The 23,838-nt window shown below is 48.0% G+C and overlaps 2 protein-coding genes across 5 annotated transcripts in view; both read right to left on the reverse strand.

Annotated features, from left to right (window-relative positions):
• Positions 1-1,301: 1,301 nt before the first annotated feature.
• On the reverse strand, positions 1,302-9,282 carry PRSS55 (serine protease 55). The gene is made up of 5 exons (XM_035110473.3): positions 9,077-9,282; positions 8,647-8,830; positions 5,674-5,915; positions 4,613-4,755; positions 1,302-1,838 (listed from the first exon to the last, which is right to left on the reverse strand). Exons 1-5 carry the CDS (start codon positions 9,129-9,131, stop codon positions 1,428-1,430), a joined length of 1,035 nt encoding a protein of 344 aa, XP_034966364.3. The 5' UTR covers positions 9,132-9,282; the 3' UTR covers positions 1,302-1,427.
• A 1,508-nt stretch (positions 9,283-10,790) lies between these two features.
• The window catches only part of MSRA (methionine sulfoxide reductase A), a 179,077-nt gene continuing 166,029 nt past the window's right edge, over positions 10,791-23,838 (reverse strand). For all 4 annotated transcript variants that reach the window (XM_035110866.3, XM_035110867.3, XM_088666940.1 and 1 more), the window contains one exon: positions 10,791-12,694. In XM_035110866.3, coding sequence (XP_034966757.1) covers positions 12,536-12,694 — 159 coding nt within the window. In that variant the 3' untranslated portion in view covers positions 10,791-12,535. The remainder of the gene's footprint in view (positions 12,695-23,838) is intronic.

The following is a 23,838-nucleotide window of genomic DNA, read 5'->3' on the forward strand; positions in this document are numbered from 1 at the left end:
TTGAATGCAGAATGGCTTAAACAAAAACGTTAATCTTAATCTTTAGTGATGTCTTATTTATTTATTTATTTATTAAATAATCTTTATTGAAATTCCGATCAAAACCATACAACTAAAATACATACAAACAATAAACAATACAATACATAAACAAAGCAAATTATACATTTCATGCCTCATTATCTAGTGTATACGGTACTGCTAACGATTACTAACACAAATCAAAATCGAGTGCCCAGCACAATTAATTTTATACAGTTGTACCTCTACTTACGAATAATTCTACTTACGAATGTTTCTACTTACGAACGGAGCTCCGTTCGCCATCTTGGATGCGGTTTAGATAGGATTTTTTCTACTTATGAATGTTTAGATAGGGTTGCTTCAACTTACGAATTTTTTCTCCCAATGCATTCCTATGGGATTCGACTTACAATTTTTTTCGACTTACGAATGTGCGTTCGGAACGCATTAAATTCGTAAGTAGAGGTACCACTGTAACCATAAACGATGTAATAACTAGTGATGTCTTTATTTGCCGCATTATAATTTTGCATGCTGAATGCTGGCTTGGTGTGCATTTTTTGTAAACATTTCTCTTTTATCTAAGAAATAAACGGTCGGTACTGTTGATTCAAATGCCTAATACATGCTGGGAGCTGTACAGAAATAAAGAAAGTCTCTTTCCCCTACCGCCAGTAAACAGCCTTAAAAAAAGCATGACACAAAGGGTGAGGAAAGTGGCAGGAAGAGGAGAAAACTTTCCACAGGGCAGGGAATGAAAAGATAAAGATGCGAAGGAATAATTCTCATCTCCCACTGAGAACTTCTCAGCAGTCTCGTTGCAAACAATTTGCTCTTACTGCAGATTTGTGAGCCTACAGTAAGGCAAAAGCCATTAGTAACAGCACTATCAATGATGCAAATGATCCTTCTGCAACCGGCTTCCTTCCAGATGTTGTGGGTGACCCCTCCCCATCATGATGTCATGGAGATTGAGATCAGGTGATTTGTCAGGTGAGTGATGCTGCCCATCTGTCAAAAGGGGACACACTCCTCTGGCATCCTGACCCGGAGTAGCATATTTGGTGGTGCAGGTGTGAGAGAGGAGGGCCAGAGGCAAATTCTGGATTGCCAGGGGTGGGCTAGAGGTGGTCTGTGGCCTACGGAAGCAGCTGATGTATGTACACAGCATCTTCTGTTGCAGTGCAGAGTGTAACCACAAGATGTCCCTCCGTATTGCAAAATGTGCCACTACTTGCAAAAAAACCCCCCCAAGAAGTCAGTCCTGGGGGAAACATGCAGGAAGCATGTTCATTTGAGGGCCCTCAGGTTTCGTTTTTCGGAGCTTTGTTTATTTTACGCATGAAGAAAGCGAGCGAGAACTCGTGCAACAGAGAGAAAGAGCCTTTGCGAAGCGGATTTTATTACAATAAACGGAAAAGTATCGACATCAGAAATGAAGCAACGGCACAGGCGGCGGAAAGGAAGGGAGAGTCAGCCAAACCGGGAACGTGGAATTCGGGATGAGTTATGACAATGTCATAATCCCCTTCGGGGATTAATGGTTTTTCTTCCTCAGCCGTTACCTCTTCCATCTCAGCCAAACCGGGACCAGGGATTTCGGAATCAGCTACGGCAGCGTCCACCCCTTCGGGGATAAATGGTTTTCCTTCCTCGGCCGTTACCTCTTCTATCCAGTTAAGGTAGCTGAAAACCACAGTGTAGAGAGCGGGGCTGCCCTTTCCTTCGCAGGCCTCCCCCTGACTGCCTATCCCAACTGCAAACCATCTCCTGTCTTCTCCAGAAGTGCAAACCAAAGGAGCCCCACGGTCGTCCTGGGAGAAGTCGGAAGGAGGACACAAGAGAAAGAGGTCAACGTCCTCATAGAATCATAGAACTGTGGCGTTGGAAGGGACCCCATGGGCCATCTAGTCCAACCCCCACAACGTAGGAATTGGAGTGAATGAATCCTTAGCAGATGGCTACCCAAACTCTTGTTTACCTTCAAGGTAGCCTCTTTCACTGCTGAACAGCTCCTCCTGCCAGAAAGTTATTCCTAAGGTTTAGTTGGAATCTTCTTTCCTGTAATTTGAAACCACTGTTTCTGGGCCCTACTTTCTGGAGCAGCAGAAAGGAAGCTGATAGCAGAAAGGAAGCTGATAGCTTTGCACTATTATTTGCGGTGAGGGGTTGTTACACCCCTGTTAGGTACCCCAAATCTGAGATGGTCCATAGGCAAGCTTTCCTCTCCATTGGCCCCCAAATTCACACAAGAGCCACTTGATGGGCAACCAAAATACCAGAAAATAGTGTGCAAATGTTGGGAGTTTTCCACAATCCTTCACCACCAGGCTAGGCGTTCAATGACTAAACACCAAATGATTTTATACATCGAAAGCTTCTCCGAGGTTTAGCGACAATTGGGTTGGCCTAATCAAGGAATGGCCCTAACGTGGTGTGAGGGACAAGGTCTACCGACAGCCCCCTCCCATCGTGAGGAGTAGTTCTTCCCCCAGCACCAGTTGCAGCGGGGAGGGGGAAGAGTCTAGTGGGGAAGCAGGAAGTAGAGGACATGGCTCTGGCAGGGTCGCAGAGCCCTTGCACCGCTTGGGACAGGAAGAAAGGGAGAGGGAGAAGGGGAGGAGGGAAAGCCCGGGAAAAAGACCTCTCCCTCCGATGCCGGAATTACGCAAAAAGCAAAGAAGGAGGAGATTTGGGATTCCGAGGCTTCTTTGCTGGAAAAAAACGTGGGAGTCGCCATTCCAGGGTTCTGATTGAACTGAAAGCATGTACACTGCATAGATCTATCACTGTAAATAGATTGCACCTAATAAAAGCATGAAAAGGCAAAGACGGAGTAGCGTCTTCACTCTAGAGTAGTCACCCCCTCTGTGACACGTAGATTGTGGATTTTCAATTTGATCGAAAAACTCAGCCACTTTAGTTTTTTTGTTTTGTTTTAAATGTTACTAAAAACATCAAGGGAGAAGTTTTCTGAGCCCGTTTCCTATGCGTGTTTCAACCAAAACAAAGGCATATTCTTCTCCGTTTACCCCAGTCTCCATTTCATGCTGTAAGGGGGTGGGCCTACAGGGAGCAGCCACCCCCCATCAAATCCAGCTCCTCTGACAGCTCGGACAGCAGCGGAAGGACAAGAGAAAGGAAGCAGGAAATGAGCGGAGGGGGGCGGGGCTCAGACAGTTTACAAGAGCCCTTCCTGCAGCCTGTGGTATCAGCAAGGAAGGAGGGGCCAGCAGAAAGTTCCAGCGGGGAAACAGCAGAGGGGCGTCCTTTCAATTTCACCCCGGAACTGAGGCGATCAGCGGCTCACAAACGCAGGGGGAGGAGATTTGGGGTCTCCAAACTACTCTGCTGGGGGAGGAGCCGAAAAGCGCCATTGGGAGAATCTGATAGCACTGAGTAGACATGTTTTCCTGAAGCTCTTGCTTTGTAAATAGCTTGCATAATAAAAGCACTAAAGACAAGATGGTTTGGAGTGTCGTTGCTTGAGGGTAGCCAGCAACTTCCCTGACACATGCCTTTTCTTTTGTTATCTCCCCTGTGTCAGAGTTGAACATGGGTGCCCCTCAAGGCAGGAGTCCTCTGCTCTCGCAGCCTCGAAGCCCCCAAAGAAGAAGAGGAGGAGTTTGGATTTGATATCCCACTTTATCACTACCCGAAGGAGCCTCAAAGCGGCTAACAATCTCCTTTCCCTTCCTCCCCCACAACAAACACTCTGCGAGGTGAGTGAGGCTGAGAGACTTCAGAGAAGTGTGACTAGCCCAAGGTCACTCAGCAGCTGCATGTGGAAGAGTGGGAATGTGAACCCGGTTCACCAGATTATGAGTCTACCGATCTTAACTGGCTCCCTAGGCGCACCATAGATAATAAATAGCAATCACGTGGTTTATAAATTCCCCACATTCCTCACCCTCCCTTGTTCCCTTTCACTTCTGCATTTTCCATACATTTTCAACCAGTGCTATTTTTCTAGAAAAAGAGGTGCTGGAACTCACCAAAAAAACACCTCCCTCGTTCTCTTACAATGGCAATGGTGCCCACCTGAGAGGTGCTGGAACTAAGTTCTGGTGAGTTCCGGCTGGGGGGGGGGGGAGAGGAAGCCCTGGTTTCAACCCTCTGCAAAACCTCCTCTTGAGTAAAGAATATGCATCCCTTTCTAAAGTGTTTCCACCTCCAGCCACAGGCTCACTCCTCCGATCACACACAGGGTGTATCAGTGGAGGCAGAAATTCAGGACAAGAAAATGAGGAGGGGGATGGAGAGGGAACAATAAGAGAGGGAAGGAAAAAAGGGAAAAGGGAGGGAGAGGAACAAACATAATCGAAAGGAGGGATAAAGGAACATGAAGACATCTCTCTTCCCCTGGGGGACACGGCTTGTATATATCCCTGTATCCCAAGTTGAAGGTGACCAGGACTTCCCCCTACTTGTTAGCTTGCTAAAATAAGTCTTCCCCATCTCTCCGGAGGCTGTGTAGAGAAACATTAGCAGCCCCCAGGAAGCCCGGGGAAGAGATCGAAGATCATTACCGCATCCATCCTGCCTCCCCAGCCTGCGGCACAGCAGCACAGAGCCAGGCTTATTATACCTTGCAGGTCTCCTTCCCTTCTTCGTCAGAGACAGCACACAGCATGCCCTCCGTCAGCTGCTCTACGCTCTTCGAACAGGTCTCCCTGCTGACCAGAGACATTTCCGTTTTCTTTAGCACTCTGATCGGTGTGTTCTCGTCGCCTGCAGGCACAGAGGGAAGAGGGGGAGACAGCGCCATTCAGAAACGACGGGAGGAGAAGAGAGGGGTGAACGGCGGGGGCTTCATTTAGGCCTCACCGCTCTGTGCAGCGCGAAGACTTGTGCTGTTCTGGAATTGAGAAAAGGAGAGCCTGTGTTTCTCGAAGCCAAAGAGGGGCCTGGGATGATTCTAGTGGCATGGCATCAAGGAAGAAGGGGCTGTGCTGCTGGCCAGGGCAAGGGCCAAAGGACCGGGCAATTCAGAGGCCAAATCTATATAGCCTGCCAGCTACAAAGGCTGGTGTTTCCACGCGCTCTAGATCATTTTGTGCTGGTTCCTCCCAGTGAGATCTCGTGGGGAGGTCTCTGTCACAAGCCATTGAGTTCCCAGTTCAAGCTCAGAGTCCAACAGTTTCGGTTCCCCCCCGTTTCTCATTCCTCAAATCTCCCTAAATATTAAGTTCGGTTATCTGTATCTTCCTATCAGTTTGGGGAGGAAAGCCCTTTAAAGTTCTCATGAGAATCAACCAGCACCTTGGTACAAATTTCTCCTGTTTCTATGCAATTTTGTCACACGCACACATTTTTTAAAAAGCAATTCTCCCTAACATAATGCGTTTTTATATATTATTTTCATGTACACTTTACACGAGCATGTGTATTTCCTGCATGTTACTTGGCTGGAGAACTGCATTGCAAAATTCAAATGCAAATTTCAAAGGGGACAGCTGTGTTTGGGTTCGCATGGGGTTTCAGAAACAGAGGATTTGATCGTTTCACCTTGAAATGCAGACCGAGCCATTGGATACCTGCACATTCACACACCCCCATCTGCTCCGACTTACAGCAGCTAGTGTATGTGTGTGTGGCAAACTCAGGGGAGTGTTTTTTTACTGAGCCCTGGACTAGAAAATGCAATACCAGCCGTGGTGGATCTCCAAGTTGCCGCCCAGCAGTCTTGCCACACGCCAAGGTCCTGCAGCGTGGGCAGGCAAATGGGAGTACTCTCTTCACTGAAGTCTATTGGGGAAGCCAGCAGGAGCAAAGCAACGTCGTTGTTCAAGTTTGTACAGTCATAGTCTTCGTGGATGAGCACTCTGTCCAACTTCATCCTCTCCAATTCATGCCCATTCAAAGGAACCACTACATGGAGATCTGAAGGACTTGGGGACAAAGGAAAGAGAGGCAGGGCATCAACAAAGATCAAACAATGAACTGCAGGGCCGTGTCCCAACGAACCAATGACTTGAATTAGCATAAAACAGCTTAGAAAGGATGGGGAAGTAAAATGGTTTGGAAACGGATTGTTAAAAGGAGCTGGACAAAGTTTGCAGGAAATCGCCAATCAGGGGAAGGAGGGGGGGAGTTTTAAAAATGCTTAAAAATGTTTTAATAAATTAAATAGTGATGTTAGTAAGTAAAAATTGGGAATATTTTTTAGGGAAATTATAGGCTAAGGGATCTAGTTTAGAGATGTGATTGAACATTTTCTGGATAAAATTCTATATAAGATGAATATAATTGATGAAGTAATAACTAATACTATGATATAAAGTAATTGATTAAATGAGAAAATTGCTGAAGTGGGGTGTAAAATGAACTCGGGGAGGGAGGGACGGGGAAGCCGAAGTTATGTTAAGGAATATTAGATAAGATTTAAAGAATTTTTTCCTTTTCTTTGTGCTATTTTTACATTTTTCTTTTTTGCTTGCTTTTCTTTTATTTTTGCTTTCTTTTTTTTTCTTTTTTGTGCCTTTTTATTGTTCTTAGGACATTTGATTATGTTATGATGATGTGAAAAATGCTTAAATTGAAAATCTTCAATAAAAATTATTTGAAGAAATAAAAAGAAAGGATGGGGAAGGCTTGTGGGGCAACATTTGTGTGCTGGGATCCATGTGCTCTCCCCCCCACCCCCCACCCCACCATTCCCAAGGTGAAGCAAAACAAATGAGAGGCAAAGTCTCAGGCTGGTACTCAGAAAGTTGAACATGCAGCAAAACATTGCAGTGGGAAACATTCTTGTACAGCATAAAAAAATTCCTTCCAGTGGCACCTTAGAGACCAACTAAATTTGTCATTGGTATGAGCTTTTGTGTGCATGCACACTTCTTCAGATACACTGAAACAGAAGTCACCAGACCCTTATGTATAGTGAGAGGGTGGGGAGGGGTATTACTCAGAAGGGTGGTGGGAATGGGTGATTGGCTGATAGGTGTGGTAAACCTGTTGATGACTGTTAACGACTGCAATTGGTCTTACAGGAAAAAGCAATGTCTCTATTCAGACCAGGTCTCTCTATGACATTGGAAGAAGTGTGCATGCACACAAAAGCTCATACCAATGACAAACTTAGTTGGTCTCTAAGGTGCTACTGGAAGGAATTTTTTAATTTTGTTTCGACTACGGCAGACCAACACGGCTACCTACCTGTAACTAGAATCGTGTACAGGTTTCCTGAAAGCCAGCTCTGCCCTTTTCCAGTACACTCCATTCTATTCCCTCTTTGCCCAGTTTCCATTCCACCCACGCAACAGTTGGGCAGCACTGACCAATGGGCATGCTTAGTAGTCATTAAGCATTAAGCCATTTGACCTCGCTCTCCTTGGGTATTCTTTTTTCTAGTACAGTCGTACCTTGGATCTCAAATGTCTTGGCTCCCGAACAAATCAGCTCCCGAACAACCGAAACACGCAAGTGAGTGTTCCAGTTTTCGAATGTTCTTCTGGAAGCTGAAAGTCCAACAGAGCTTCCGACTGGCTGCAGGAGCTGCTTCCTGCAGCCAATCAGAAGCTGCACTTTGTTTTCTGAACGTTTTGGAAGTTGAACGGTCTCCCGGAACAGATTCCGTTCGACTTCCAAGGCACGACTGTATTAAAACACACCCACCCACACCTGCTCCTCTTACTCCTTGCCAAAGCACCCCTGGACCACCCACTCGCCTGTCTGGGGTGCCCACCCACTCACCTGGTTCATGTGCTGCCTGGCTGACTTGTCTCTCTGTCTTCCGTTCCCTTGTCTGCTTCCTTCCTCTTCGCCCTCCAGGTGTCTCTTTGCACCACACCTTCCCCACAGGCTATGTCAAATTTCCACAGCTTGCCTGGATTGCTTGCCCACCTGGGTGGGCTGCCTGCCTGCCTCACCCACCTAGGCCAGCAGCTGCCCATCTTTCTGCCTCCTTCCCTGGTTCTCATCTCCAGTTCCCTCCTCCTTGCCTTTTATAATGGCCTAACACAGACATAGGCAAACTCGGCCCTCCAGATGTTTTTGGGACTACAATTCCCATCATCCCTGACCATTGGTTTTGTTGGCTAGGGATCATGGGAGTTGTAGTCCCAAAACATCTGGAGGGCTGAGTTTGCCTATGCCTGGCCTAACAGCTCTGAGACCCAAGCTTGCCACCACACTGTAGTTCATAGCACCACCCGTCTGCAGCCAGGTGAACTGCAGCATGATGACATTCCTACATTTTTATTATATATGTGTGTGTGTATTCGAACATGAGCCTTGTGATCCACTTCTGTTGTGTATGGATGGTGCTTAGGATCCAGACCAGGCATCCCCAAACTTCGGCTCTCCAGATGTTTTGGACTACAATTCCCATCTTCCCCGACCACTAGTCCTGTTAGCTAAGGATCATGGGAGTTGTAGGCCAAAACATCTGGAGGGCCGCAGTTTGGGGATGCCGGATCCAGACTCAAAGGATGCGTTTGTGATTAATATATAGTATTGTTTGAAGAGTGCTCCAAAGAGTGTTTGGAGAGTGAGCTTCCTCAGGGACAAAGGTTCTTTTTGGATCATACTCTTAAGTTATCCATTAAAATAACTCAAGGAATTTTTTTTTAAAAAAAAAGACAACTTGATATCTACTTAAAGAGAATCCTCAGTACTCACAGTTCCTCCGTGTAGCAGTGAGCTGCAGACAAGACCCACCAACTGCTCAGAATCACACCTCCACAGAAATGCTGCTCATTTGATTGGATGCTGGCATGCCAGGGAAGTGTCGTTGCTCCTGATCCTGAGATGGCTTTGAATTCAGGCCACAGGCCACAAGGCACAGGGGGCAATGCCTGTAGCTCTGTCAAGAGATAGCAGAATTATTTCATTCCCTGCAAGATTTGTGCCCATATGGCAGACTAGGGAAAGTGAGGCCGTGTTGGCTGGAAGTGTGTGTCTTGGCCATGGGCCTTACAGTACGATGACTTGTGTTTCAAACCTGTTTTCTTTCCCCCCCTGGTTCCTGTGGACAGCACTAAGACTGAGGGCTTTTTGCCACCTAGATATCAGGAATAAACGACGTATCGTGGAAACGGAACCCGCCTACCTGTGTGGGAGATTCTCATGAAGGATGCTAGCAACAGGAGAAGGCACTGCAGCATTTTAGCCTTGTTCTAAAGCGGCCCTCTGTCTTCATGTTCAGACCAGAAGCTACAAGAAGCAACCCCATCATTCCTCATTGTATGGGCCATAAGCAATCTGTTTGCCTCGAAGTGACATCACTCACAGTTCCTCCCACATTGCCAGACCCCATGTGATGTCACCCACCAGCCTATTCCCTTATGGTGATGTCATAATGGAATGCTGGGTCTAGGCAGTGAGTTGGAAGGCTGGCAACCTGCGGATGTCTAGCCTTTGTTAAATTCCCCAGGGGGACCTCTGAATACTGAAAGAGGAAGCGTCACAAGGGAGCCGATGTCGAGATTTGGCAATCCCAAGGAAGAAAAGGGAAGGTGGCTTTTCAAACGAGCTTCTTCTTCTTCTTCTTCTTCTTCTTCTTCTTCTTCTTCTTCTTCTTCTTCTTCTTCTTCTTCTCCTTCTCCTTCTCCTTCTCCTTCTCCTCCTCGTTCTCTCTCTCTCTCTGTGTATGTTAATGGAAAGAAACCAGGAATCTAGTGACAAATGCATCTGCTCTGCGAGGTTTTTTTGTACGCATTTTGGGTTGAAAATCTGCTTTAAATGTGTAAGGCAGATGGGCTCCAAGATATGTGGTGGGCGTGGGGTGGGGGTTGCAGAAATGCCTTAAAAACCATGGAGATAATGGGCAGGTGCGTCTTGCATCCACGCACAGCAGCACTTACGAACGCAGGAGGCCGAGTGAAACCTCTTCCCAAATAGCGGTAGCCCAGCATAGCAATACATATAGCCCCAAACAGCTGAAAGGGGACATTTGTTTTCTGGAATGAGAAAAACCGCTCCAGACACTTGCTGAGCTCAAGGCCCGTGGTATCCGATTTGCTAATAAATCCACAAATCTCTTTGTGCAAAAAGCAAGGCAGCTTCGAGGCTGTAATTTCTTACTGCTCCTTGGAATCAGCTGTAGTGCTATTATGCTCTATTCCCCTTTTCACCCCTGCACCTGGGAAATTACGATAGGGCCAGGTTCCCTGATAGTGAACAACAGAACAATTCAGAGGTATAACGCTCCCACACAATGCGCTCTGTTACTATAGGAACCATGCCTTCTAAGGATGAGGGGGGCAGCTCAGGAGGGAGGGCAAATCCACATGTTAGACCCTAGCCAAGGGCAAACATTGAAAAGGATGGGTGGGTGGGGGATGTTGCTCACCACTGAGCCAGTTTGGCCCCACGGCCGTGGGTGCCATGCAGCGTGCATGGCCTCGGCACCAAAATTTGTGGGTACCCGGTCCCTTCACGGGGAATTTTCTGGGTGCCCAGGGGAGTTGGTGCCTATGCCACGTGACCCATTCCCACCACCCAACTGCAGGGCGGAATGAGAATGCCCTGAAGCAGTTGTGGGACTGTGGTTTTGGGCATGTGGCCATTGAAACGATCCAACCCACATTTGTTTGCCACGGCAGAGCAGATGGAAGCGGGCTGAACGGTGGTGCGAGGATTGATTAGATGGTTGGCGTTCCAGCGGTGGGCAACTCGGCCGAAACCTCAGTTATGGAGGGACCTGATCTGTAGTTTGAAGGCAGCTGAGTCTCGAAGCATAGGTCGGCAGCCTCGCTGTACAGAGCCGAAAAGCAGCTCCTAGGCTTGGGGTACGTGGACTCGAGATAATAGCACAAGACATCTTTTTTTTTCCTTAGCAACCTGTAGCTCTTTATTGCATTACATTTGATACAGTCTCCTTACTGGTCCAGACCACCACGTGGGTCAAGAGAACCCAGGTTTCTTTAGCTTTCCCCATGTCACAGCTGCTCTCACAAATAAGAAACAACTGCATTCTTTACAACTGAGTGAAGGAGTGGGGAGGGAATCACAGAAGTCATTTCAGTGGGGGGGGGGGAATTGCATGCCACAGACATCTGGGGCAGTAACAGAAGGGTACCCGGGGGCCGAAGATCTTATAAAACTGCACATTTGATGCTACAGAAATCAAACCTTGTGGCTCCTCCTTCAGTCAAGAGACTTCTGCACAGTCCAAGCTCTCAATTTTCACACTTATTTCCAGCAGATTCCCCACCCCAAGAGGATAGCAGCTTTATATACCACAGCTGCAAAAGCAACTGAGTTGTGCCCACGTAGCTCCCCTCCCGAAATACCTTCCGACAGAATTAACTTCTGCAAGAGCATACATAAAAGATCGGTGGCCTGAATCCACAGAATTAAGGCATTAGCTGAAAACAGACTGATATAACTGAGCTCTGGCACCAGTTTCAAAATGAATGGGGCCCTATTCACACCTTCAGGATTCCATCGTGGTAGAAGAGGGACCATTCTTGTCATCCCCACCCCTCTCTTGTCACATTCTCGTTGCCTGCCCCTAACCCCCTGCATGTATTGGCGTTGGAAGATGTGAAGTGGGAGCCTGCTTTCCTCATGATGGGGTGTCATGCTGGTGATATAGAACTCTAACAAAACTAGGCTTCTAAATCGTGGGGGGGGGGGAGAGGCTGCAGAGGCTGCTTGCTTCAAACCTTCAGGCCTAGTGCATGGAGGGTGGTGGGAGCTGGGTGACAGGGACACAACAGAAGGTGGGGGCAACCAGAATATCCCCGCCAACCCTGCAAAATATTCTAACCCCGTGAACGGGGCTTGAACAACCAAACGGGGGCTTTGCAAGTATGAGCATTTACAGCAAAGAAGCTGGAGGGGTGTGCAGATGCTTTGCTCTTTCTCCGTTGTCTGCTTCTCAAAATCCTCTCCCGGGGGCTTTCACCCCATCATCTTGTTTTTCCATCTCTCCTCTCTCCTGCATGGGAACACACAGCCTTGCCTTCCAAACCCCCTTCAGATAACAGGGCTAATGTTGGCACACGGCGGGAAACACCCAGTCCGACCCTGGGTTCCATTGCAGAGACTATGTTCACCTAGGTGTTTTTGTTGGGATTCTGAGCCAGGTAGATTCTGCAAAATTACACATGACAGGCCTTCCTGGACTGCACCACTTCAGAATGTAGATTGGGGGAGTGCAATTTTGAATGCTCCCCTTTCTTTTTTTAAAAAAACCCAAACTCTTTGTGCGTAGAAAACTAATATTCCAGGCTATGGTAGTACACTGATGAGCTGATTTTCTTCATTCTGTGAATTCATTTTTACTTAAATGGAGGAGCATGAAACAAAAGTGATTTCCCCCGTCTGCGTCCTGAAGTGGTGGAGTCCAACAAGGACTCCCAGGCATGTGGCTCTGCTAAACGTATAGCTCAGCTCTCAGCCTTTCCTTGCAAGCAGGTGCCTTTGATTTCTCGGCATTCACTCGTGGGGAGAGCACCCCAAAGACTGCAGCCAAATTGTAGGAAAGATCCAGAGCGTGTCCCTTTGTGTCTGGCATCTTGCTTTAAGGTGCTGAGGTGGCAGGCAGGAGGGAAAATCACTTTTAGACGCCGATGGGGCAGGAGACCCCAGTGCCTCCAAGTCCGCAGTAGCCATTAGGGTGCTTGCTGAGGTACTGCTGGTGATATTCTTCAGCGTAATAGAACTCTGGAGCCTCGCGGATCTCAGTGGTGATCGTGCCGAAGCCTTTCTCCGTCAACACCTGCCAGAGGGAGGAAAAGGGGGGAGAATCCCATTAGGAGTTGTGTAAGGGGGAGAGAGTATAGAGGACCTCCCCCTCCCATCAGGAGCAGTTCGTCCCCAAGCAGCCAGGAAACATAGCTGCCAAGTTATCCCTTTTTTAAAGGGATTTTCCCTTATGCTGAATAGGCTTCCTCGCGAGAAAAGGGAAAACTTGGCAGCTATGCCAGGAAAGCGCAGAGTCTGAAGGGGCTAGTCAGAAAACGGAGAGGGAGTGCCAGGTCTCTGGCAGCATGGGAGAGCCCCTACTCCTCAGGAGGGAAGAGAGAGAGGAGGGAAGGGGGGAAAGGGGAAAAACGGAGCGTAGACCCTTTCCCCCGGCACCGGAATTAAGGAGGAGGAGAAAGGGGAGGAGATTTACTGTCCCAAGGCTTTTATGCTGGTCAAAGTTGTGTAAGGGGGCAGTGCCGGATTCTGAGACGGAATGAGAAGACATGAAACCGACAGCTCATTACACTGTAAATAATGTGCACCAATAAAGACTTTAAAAAGACAAGCATGTGGAAAGTTGTTACTCAGGAGTAGCCATAACAACCTGTGACAAGTTGTTTGCGCTGAGGTAAGAAATTCATTTGAGTGACCCACCAGCCAACCAACGGAGTCTATAGCTAGGGGGTCTCCACACACGTGGTTGCACATGGCCCCTCCTCTATATGTGGGTGTCAGGAGAGGGGTCCACAGTGCCAAGGTGAGGGCTACCCAGGGAGGACATAACATAAGCAGAGCCTGATAGATCAGGCCAGTGGTCCATCTATTCCAGCATCCTGTTCTCATGGTGGTCTACCAGATGCTCCAGTCCCATCAAAGTTCCTTCCTTACTGTTTCCTTCCATTTCTGGGTGTGTGTTTAAAGAACCTTTTCTCTTAGTTGCATAGCTTGGAGGGGGAGGGAAGTGGTGTGGTTTTTTTTACTGCAGCTGTCAGAGAACAATTTGGAAACAAATTGGTGTGTGTGAGTGTGTGAAATTACTTTCACTTGCTTTCCAAAATGGTAGCGATATAGGTACTACAGAAAATGGGGGTGGGGGGATTCACTATTTACCAGAGACTTGTTCCAATCCATTGATTGCAAAAATGGATTGCTTTGATCCAATTCCTCCATGCAGAGACTGGCTGTGGGGGATCCCATATAACCGCTTTATCTTGCCAAAGATTTTGGTTGAAATAAATGGTTCTTACATAGTGCAATCTCAGCCAAGAAGGAAATGGAATGAGTGGGAGGATGCTTGTAGAGCTGATTTCTCAGAAATGGGGAGCAGCTAATTCTCACCCCCATTAGGTAAGAATTCTAATACTCACCCCATTAGGTGAGTAACCTGATATCTGTAATCACCTGGGAGAGACATACCTAGCCAGCCATATCCTTCTTGGAACTGAGTCCATAAGCTGACTTCATGGATACAGCACACAGCCCAATTTTGGGCTTTTCTGTTGTCAGGTTTCCCCCCAATTTTTTTCTTGTTCCCCATCACCCCCTGCTATGCGTAGCATTCCACCTGATTTCGACTCCTGAGAACTTGAAAGCTTGCCACAATTTTGGAATGTTTTCAGCTGACCTTAATAAAGGGACCTAGGTGGAGCTGTGGGTTAAACCATTGAGCCTAGGGCTTGCTGATCAGAAGGTTGGTGGTTCGAATCCCCGCGACAGGATGAGCTCCCGTTGCTCAGTCCCAGCTCCTGCCCACCTAGCAGTTCGAAAGCACATCAAAGTGCAAGTAGATAAAAAGGGACCGCTCCGACGGGAAGGTAAACGCCGTTTCCGTGCGCTGCTCTGGTTCGCCAGAAGCAGCTTTGTCATGCTGGCCACATGACCTGGAAGCTGTCTGCGGACAAACGCTGGCTCCCTCAGCCTATAGAGCGAGATGAGCGCCGCAACCCCAGAGTCGGACACGACTGGACCTGATGGTCAGGGGCCCCTGTACCTTTTAATAAAGGCATTGCCTAGCTGAGGATTTGAGGAGTTCCCCCTTCTCCGTGGACCAACACAGCTACCTTTGCTTTTCATGTGCAAACAATTTGAAGGTAGGAGAAAGCCTGTTGGTTTCCTTGAACCCTGTTTACTTACGTATCTCTTCAGTTTATATATACCCTGCCCTTCCTCCCAAAGGAGCCCAGGGGGGAATGTGACCAAGATACCCAGTTTGCTTTAGTGGTTGGCGTGTCATACTAGGACAACGGGAGAGCACAGTTCGAATCCGCACTCAGGGACGGAGCTCAGTGGGTGACTTTGGGCCAGTCTCTGCCTCTCAGCCTAACCTACCTCTCTGGGGTGTTGTGAAGATGAAACAAAGAGCAAGGTGAACTACAACACACAAATAAATAAAGAGTTAAATCCCGAGTCTTCGAAGCAGGCATGTCTAGAGTTAAATCCTGAGTCTTCGAAGCAGGAGTCTAGCGAAGCAGGCATGTCTCCAGGGGGAGCAAAAGGAGGGGGAAATGTATTTTCCCTAACGGCGGAAAAGGTGTTTGGAAGAATCCAATTCCACGGAGTTGGACTGTTGTTGTTTTGGCTGCTGGCACCATACCGTGGGGAGTCTAAGATGGTGTGGAAAAGAAAAGGAAAGCTTTCTTGTTTACATCTGAAGTCTGAAAGTGGTGTGCTGTGAATAAACAAAGGATGCTCCCCCAAAATGCTGTGTCAGCGAAAGGCCCTCCCAGCAAAACAGCTCTGCGGCACATGCCTCTGAGCCAAAGGCGTACAGCAGCAGCTCAACTTTTGCCTTCTGCGCTCTCTTGTTTACCCAGAGCACCCTGTTTCTGGATGCCTTCAAATGGCATCCTGCCCCTCACCCACCCACCCACCTGTGCCTTCTGAAGGCAGAGCGACTAAAGCGGAGTTTGCATGCAGCTGGACCTCTTGAGCAAAGTCAAGTAGTCGTCCTGTGGTTTGGGGGTAGCAGAAATCAGGTCACCTTTCTTCATTCCTGGGAACGTAAGATCTGAAAACAGGAGGCAACGGGAGGCGGCCCAGACGCCAGTTCTGGCTGGCAGAGAAGCAACTTTTGACCTGTAACTCGCCCACGTTCTCCTAGCAGATAAAAAGAGCCCTCCAGACCCTGCCAGTCTCTGAGCGGCCCACGCGCGCTTGCTGCAGGATAGGCTTCCGACCTTGCTTTTGCCACAAACCTGCTGGTGGCAGCTGATAAATCAGGGACGGGGGCTCAGACTCTGACCTCTGTGCCCTTCCGTATATTGCTCTGCTGATGAAACCAGCTGCTAAAATCTCAGAATGGGGTCTAGGGTTAGGACAGGCTGTTCAGTCCTGCAGAGGAGACTTTTAAGTTAAAAAGAGAAAGGATAATTTAAAGTGCACATCTGTGCCCTCTCTTTTTTTCCAGCTCTCAAGGGCGCTGGGCACAACTCCTGCTCAGAGGCTCCCTTTCTGCCCTCTGAACAGGAACTGTGTTTTGCTTTTAACCCCTGCAGATCTGAGTGTGAAATATTCACCAGAGAGGCTGGCTGCTTTGATATCTGCCCATCGCAATGGACACCTAAGCTTCTGGCTGCACCCCTCTCCCCCAAATAGCCACTGGACTATGGAGGCCAACTAGACTATGAGCAAGATGCATTCAGCATGATAAATTTATTGGGGCAAGATTGGAACGGCCCCGTTTCCCATCTCTGGTGGAAGTTGCAGAAGCTCCAATATGCAGGTGAAAGTTAATCTGTGTATGTGACTGAGGGTTTATCCACCTTCTGCCCTGCATGCTTTCTAGGTACAGATATGCACTTTCGTATCCGAGTGCTTCCCCCCCCCCAGACTGCTTTCCTTGAGGAATCCTGATCATTACCACTGAAATGGAGTAAACAGCAATTCAGGTTTTCTGTGAATTGCCGTTTGCTCCTAATCAGTGGCCAATAGTGGCCTTTTGGGGGGGGGAGGGAAGCGGCAAGGTAACCCGTCCCCCCCCCCAAAGCACTTGAACAAGGACCTGGAAAGACCAGACCTCTGCCTAGAAATGTGGAGCAAAGGTTAAGTGTGGATGAGCCCTGCATTTTCCTTTAGACATTATAGCAGCATGTACTTCAACCCATACCATTTCCCTGAAACAGCCCCAATTGACTAATCCACTAGGAAGCCACTCACCCACTAGCTTGCCTATACAGTAATTTGTCTGCTGGGAGAAATCAGGGAAAGCTTCTTTGAAACGACATAAAAAGCATATATGCTTAGGAATATTAGGTGTTAGGAAGGCAGGAAACTGCCTTGTCTGTGTCAGACCAAGGGCCCAGCTGACTTGGTATTGCCTTCACCAGCCTTCTTCAACCTAGTGCCGCCCAGTTGTTTGGGGGCTACAACTTCCCTAACTGGCACACCCAATAGTCAGGGAGGGAGGGAGCTAGAGACCAAACTATCTGGAGGGCACCTGTTTGGTTAAGACAGTTCTACACTGACTGACTGGGACTCTCCCAGGTATTATGCATGGGCAACAGCGGTCCTATTTTTGTCCGCAAAATCCTGGAGATTTTGCAGGGGGTGTTGTGCTCCAAGGAAGGCACGACTCCAGGATCTGACACCTCTTGAAAACCTTCTTCTGTTTTATTGTGTGTTAGTCCTTGCAGCTATTGCTCTTCTCACCTTTATAGCTGTATCTCTTCTGGAGGGCTAGCACTTCCCACGCCACATTCCCACCATACCACTTTAACAGGCACAGCGTCCCCCGGCAAATCCTGGGACATATAATTTGATAAAGGGTGATGTGAGGTGGTAGAGGAGACCTCTCACAGAGCTACAGTTCCCAGCACCCTTAACAAACCCTTTTTTTGGGGGGGGGGGAGCTGTTAAAGTGTATGTGAGTGCTTTAAATATATGGCAGGGCCTCTCTCTCTCTCTCTCTCTCTCTCTCTCTCTCTCTCTCTCTCTCTCTCTCTCTCTCTGCCTTTTAAACAGGGTGCGGTCTTATAAACTACATGCTCTGTCCCCCTGTTAGAGTTGCTCTCCTTCCCATCTTCCATCCTATTGCTCTCTTTCCAGCCACTGCAGAAGCACCAGATGCAAGAGAGGGAAGAGGCAGGCGAGGGAGATGGAGGGAGGGAGGGAGAGTAACAAGGAATGCACCGTGCCTTTCCAAGAGAACTTGGCTTTTGCAGTCCCTCTCCTTCCCTGCCAGCCATGGAACAGCAGTGACTTGGCAAGAGTTAAAGAGACAGATGTCAGTCTCATCTGGTTGCTTTGGCTCCAGTTGTTTGTTCAAAATGAACAGCAAAGCCAAGCAAGCGTGGGGGTCTTTGTGCCCAGAGAGAAAGGAAATGAGCAAAGCCCTTCTGGTCAGCGCCTCTGACTCTTGAAGCCCATGTTGGTTTACATGGCTTGAATGAACTTGACGAAGCTTGCGAGGCACAATTGGGAGAGAGAGAACCATCAGGCCAAAACTTAAACAACAGAGAGAAGGGAATGCTTGACAGCCCCTGCGTTTTGTGGAATGTGCAGAGAGGAGCAACTGATCCTTTTAGCATATTCCAGAGCCATGGCATCGACTCTTTTGAGTGACCAGAAGACCACAATAAGGCCTTCCATCATGGTCTGTGATGCAAGTACTGACGTCCCATTGGCTTCGCTGGAGCAAGTTCATGACTTTATTGCATCATGAGGTTGGGTAGACAAAAGCCTGCTTCTGACACGTGAAATGGACAGAAAAGAGGACTGCTTTATACAGACAGGGATGTTACTAAACAATAGACCAGGTTAACAAAGTAAGAGGTGGGGGGAAAATGGGAACGCAAAACACAAAGAAAGAATGCTTAGGACCATGGCATTATCTCCTACTGATTCTTTTAGCAACCAAGCCTTATAGAATAATAGAATCATAGAGTTGGAAGAGACCACAAGGGCCATCCAGTCCAACCCCCTGCCAAGCAGGAAACACCATCAAAGCATTCTTGACATATGCCTGTCAAGCCTCTGCTTAAAGACCTCCAAAGAAGGAGACTCCACCACAATCCTTGGCAGCAAATTCCACTGCCGAACAGCTCTTACTGTCAGGAAGTTCTTCCTAATGTTTAGGTGGAATCTTCTTTCTTGAAGTTTGAATCCATTGCTCCGTGTCCGCTTCTCTGGAGCAGCAGAAAACAACCTTTCTCCTTCCTCCATATGACATCCTTTCATATATTTGAACATGGCTATCATATCACCCTCTTAACCTTCTCTTCTCCAGGCTAAACATACCCAGCTCCCTAAGCCGTTCCTCATAAGGCATTGTTTCCAGGCCTTTGACCATTTTGGTTGCCCTCCTCTGGACACGTTCCAGCTTGTCAGTATCCTTCTTGAACTGTTGTGCCCAGAACTGGACACAGTACTCCAGGTGAGGTCTGACCAGAGCAGAATACAGTGGTACTATTACTTCCCTTGATTTAGCAAGGGTCTGGATTCCCCTCAAATTTCAACTGAATGGTTAATACTTTGAACTGCTTTTTAATACTTTTTAAACTACTTTTACCTACTTACATTTATATGCTGCCTGTCCTCCAAGGAGCTCAAGGCAACTTCTGTTTTGTCCCCACAACAACCCTATGAGGTATAGAGACTGACCCACCCAGTGGGGATTTGAATCCAGGTCTCACTGGCCTTAGTGGTCTCCTTCTTTGGAGGTCTTTAAGCGGAGGCTTGACAGGCATATGTCAAGAATGCTTTGATGGTGTTTCCTGCTTGGCAGGGGGTTGGACTGGATGGCCCTTGTGGTCTCTTCCAACTCTATGATTCTATGATTCTAAATGCTCGCAGATGCATGGCTCTTTAAACAGAGGTCGCACAGAACCCGGATGCTTTCGGAACGGTTCTCTACTTAGCAATTGCCACTCGAAGTCACTGACCTTCTATGTCAAGTGAAGCTACATCATCAACAACAACAAAAGGGGGGGCGCCGATTGTATGTGCCTCTTTGCATACGCACATCAGTGCATGCAAGAAGAAGGGCCGCTTTGTAGAGAAACTTGCCAACAAACCTACTTTTGGTGCCATCTGCTCTGAAGAGAGTGAGCACCTGTTCGGAGCAGCTGCTGAACGCGGAACGTAGGTAAGGGAGAAATCAGTTTCATTCTCGACTTGGCCTGCTGCAGGTAGCACATGGGCCTCACCAACGGGAATGCCAACTGTTCCCTTTTAAGCTTGTCCTAATTAGGAAGCGGGGAGCGTTCTGAAATCTCAAAACTGTTTGGTTAGATTATTACAGGAAGTTCCAAGAGAAGAGAGGATGGCGAGCCTCCTCCCTCTCCTGAACGCCAGTTTCGGTTGCTCTTTTTTTATCAAGGATGCCAGCTTATTGCTGGGCAAGGGGTGGGGGAAGAGTGGAAAGAGCACCCCGAGCTCCTTTTCACACCTTAAACCAGCCTCCATTGGCACGGTCCCTATCAGCAGAGCATAAACAGCCCTCCCCCTGGCCCTCCGGCTTTCATTTGCAAGTGACTCTTTTGCATGTGATGCTTCTATCAGACACTAAAAATACTGCTGTTTTAAACAGAACATTTCAGAACAAGGATTTAGATTTCAACGAGACTCGTGTAGGGGGCCTGGAAAGGCGACAAAATTGCTGAGAAGAGATAAAGTGTTCCCTCACCCCAAAATGTAACATGAGAAGAGCCCGGCTGCTGGATCAGGCCAAATGGGGGCACATCTAATCCAGCACCTTGTTTCCTACAGTAGCCAAGCAGATGTCCCAAATGGGGAGCCCACAAACTGGGCATTGGGGCAATAGCTGCCTCATGCTCTTCTTCCCCAGTGTTTAGAAGTGTGTTGTCTCTGATCCCGGAGAAGGCCTTATTCTCAATGTATTGGTCTAATCCAGGCATGTCCAAAGTCCATTCCGGGGGCCTAATCTGGCCCACCGGTCGGTTTAATCCGGCCCCTGTGGCAGTTTATTTCCTGGGGTAAAATCCTAAAAAAAACCTCAACAACTTCAACCCTAAAAAAAGGTCAATAGCTTCAATCCTAAAGAAAGGTCAACAACTTGTGGTCGGCCCTCACGGCCCTTCACTTCCTCAAATCTGGCCCTCTTTGAAAAAAAATTGGACACCACTGTAACCGGTCCTTAAAAGCCGATGAAATTGGTGACCATCGCTACACCTTGTGGGAGTGAATTATATAGTTCGACTTTGCTTTGTATGAAGAAGCACGTCCTTTTTCTCTGCCTTGAATCCCCTGACATCCAGTGGCTTTGGGGTTCTAGTAATACAAGAGGTTGAGGAATAACTGCCTCCCATCCACGTCTTCACACCACGCATGCATTCATGTAGCTCTATCGTGGTCCTTCTTTCTCTCTGTTTTATTAAACAAAAAACCTTTCCACATAAGGAAGCCTCCTGACCATGCTCGCTACCCTTCCCTGCGCCTTTTCCTATCCTACAGTAGTCTTCTTGAAGTCACAGAACTGACCACTAGCCCCTCCCTCCCCCCTCCGGCCGCTCACTCTGGAACCCTCCCAAGCAGACGAAGGCTGCACCGAGGGGGAGAGCTCCTCTTCTGGGCCTGTCTGGCCTGTCGCTCAGCCATGTGCAGGACTCTCCTCAAGCGGGGTGTCCGAGGGGGAGGAGGGCCAGCAGGACTGGGACTGCCATGCTGTTGGGGAGAGAGGACAACCTCTGACCCATATCTCTCTCTGCATCTGCACTCACCCTGTGACTCTCAGCCTCTAACCCTGTCCTGGAAGGTCCTCTCCTGATCTCCCTCTGCCCCTAATCGCTCAACCCATCTGCTTCTAACACCTCCTAGTTCATCCCTTCCCCCCAGACTGCTCTTCAGTATCCCAGCGCCACGATCTGGGGTCCACGTTATCGTCTTCTGTGTCCTCCCTGGGAGGCTTTTGGCTGGGCGGCTCCCACCACTCTCCCTCATCCAGCCAGTTCCTGACAGATGGACTGTTGGTTTGATTTGGCATATGGTCAGCTTCCTGTGCTCCTAACACTTAGCCTTGGGTTGATGGTGGGAATTCAAAGTAACGGTTCTTCTTACAAAAGGGGGGGGAAGTCAACACGGAGGTAATTCCGCCGCCCAGCAGGGGTTCCTTCAGTTTGCGTCATTAATCGAGCCTGCAAGTGCCATGGTTTGATCTACAAGGGCTTGGCTCCCTCTTCGCTGCTAATCTCGGTACCATGTAGAGCTCCCAAATGAATAATGTAGTGTTTGTGTTTTCCAAGCCAACTCCATTATCTCGCAAGGTACACCTGGCATTTAGGAGGCAGATTTCCCTTCATCGAAGTGCGCAGGCAATGGCTTGAGCTTTTGAGGTGGAGAGAGTTTTAAATCAGAGTTTGGATACTGACAGTCGTGCAAGTGTTTCCCATGGTCACCTTCACAACAAAGCCTGAGGCCAATATAACACAGGGCCCCGGGTGGGTGGGGAGAGCGGCTTGGACATGAAAAGAAACCTCCCTTTTTTTGCTTTGCAGCAAGAACTAGAAAGACAATAGCATCTGGCAAGATGTCTGGACCAGCCGATTGTGTTATCCTACCCTAGACAGGATGGCACAACCAACACATCTGGCAATGATCATGGCACTTCATTCATGGATTCCTTCCACTTCTCCATTACACGGCAGGAGGAGGAGGAGGAGAAGACAGCTACTGAAGCTGTGCTCAGTTCCTCACTTGGTCTCCTCTGCTCCCTGATGGTAGGAAACATTGGGGAGCTGCCCCTCCAATTATGGGGGGGGGTCCAAAACACTCGGCCCTCTGGAGTTGGCACCCCTGCAGCCATGTATAAAATTCTGCATAGCATGGAGGAAATGAATGAGGTGGTATTTTTCTCCCTGTCTTGTAATATTAGAAGCACCCAATGGTGGCCATGTTGGAAGATTCAGGAAAGAGAAGGAAAATACTTCTCCATACGGCTCATAGGAATTTGTTCCTGCAAATGTGGTGGCCAACAGCTTGGACAGCTTTAAAAGAGGATTGGGCAAATTTATGGGGGATGAGACTATCGATGGGGGAATAAGACTAACCACAATGGCTATGTTCTGCCACCACTGTTGAAAGACAAGCATACTTCTGAAAACAGTTGTTGGGTATCAGAAGTTGAGATACCCAGGTCCTCCTTCTGGGTTTCTCACAGGCGTCTGGTTGGCCACTGTGAAAACAGGATGCTGAACTAAATGGCCTGATCCAGCAGGCTCTTATGCTTTTACGCTTATTCCTCGCGCAATGACTGATAAGCGTCATTACACACACCAAATAACTGCAGTGATCAGGTGACTATTCCAACAGAAGAACAGTGAAATCTAACATCTTTGTGTAGCAAATGAGTAGAGGAGCAAAGACAGCTTTTTAATGTTTTTACAGCAAGGAAAAACCTCTGGTTTTGGATTTTTTTTAAAAAAGGGTGGGGTGGGGTGGGGGGACACAAATCTTTTCAATTCTGGGTCTCCTCTTCATTGCTAAAGCTCCAGATGAACCGAACTGCAAGATCCTCCCCCCATCATGCTGTTAAGAGTTTAGGTTCTGTTGGCATCTCTTCTCTCCGAGAGGAAGACAAGCAGGAAGCCTAACGCGCCACAGCTGAGAACACGCAGATTTAGAAGCAGCAGGCCGGAGCAGATGGGAGAGCGATTGCTGATGCCGAAAGTTATTGTCTTTTAAAAATCTTGGCATTTCAAACAACGGGGGAGGGGAGGGGGCAAGAATGACAAAGAGAATGGCATGGAAGTGGGTTTGGATTTTTGCTTTACTTATCCCACTACTTTTCAAAGCTGGGAAGGGGTTAACCTCCCCCTACATAAAAGGCAGGTCACTGCCATAGGACACCAGCCATGGCAGACTAAAGTTGAGGTGGTCTAACCTTCCTTCTCTGCCTTAGGTGTTCGTACATATCGTTTTGAAACCGATTCTCAGTTCGCTGGACTGTTTCCAAAACTCTCTTATGAAATATCTGCAAATTACCTTGAGACATGTATGCAAAAGGTGATTAATAAATGTACAAATAATAATAAACAAGCAAAACAAAACAAAAAATTGAGGCCGTTGCCAAGGCCTTTGATCAAGGTTTAGCAAAGAACAGCTAAAAAATAAATAAATGCTTGGTACCCTATACTTCATATTCCTAAAATTATTGAGGTAGATCAGGAAGTGAGTTACCTTGAAGGTTTTCTATAAAGCTTTATTCAGACAAGAAGCCTCAAG

Source organism: Zootoca vivipara, chromosome 3 (genome assembly GCF_965207765.1).
Source record: "Zootoca vivipara chromosome 3, rZooViv2.hap1.1, whole genome shotgun sequence".
Lineage (NCBI taxonomy): Eukaryota > Metazoa > Chordata > Lepidosauria > Squamata > Lacertidae > Zootoca > Zootoca vivipara.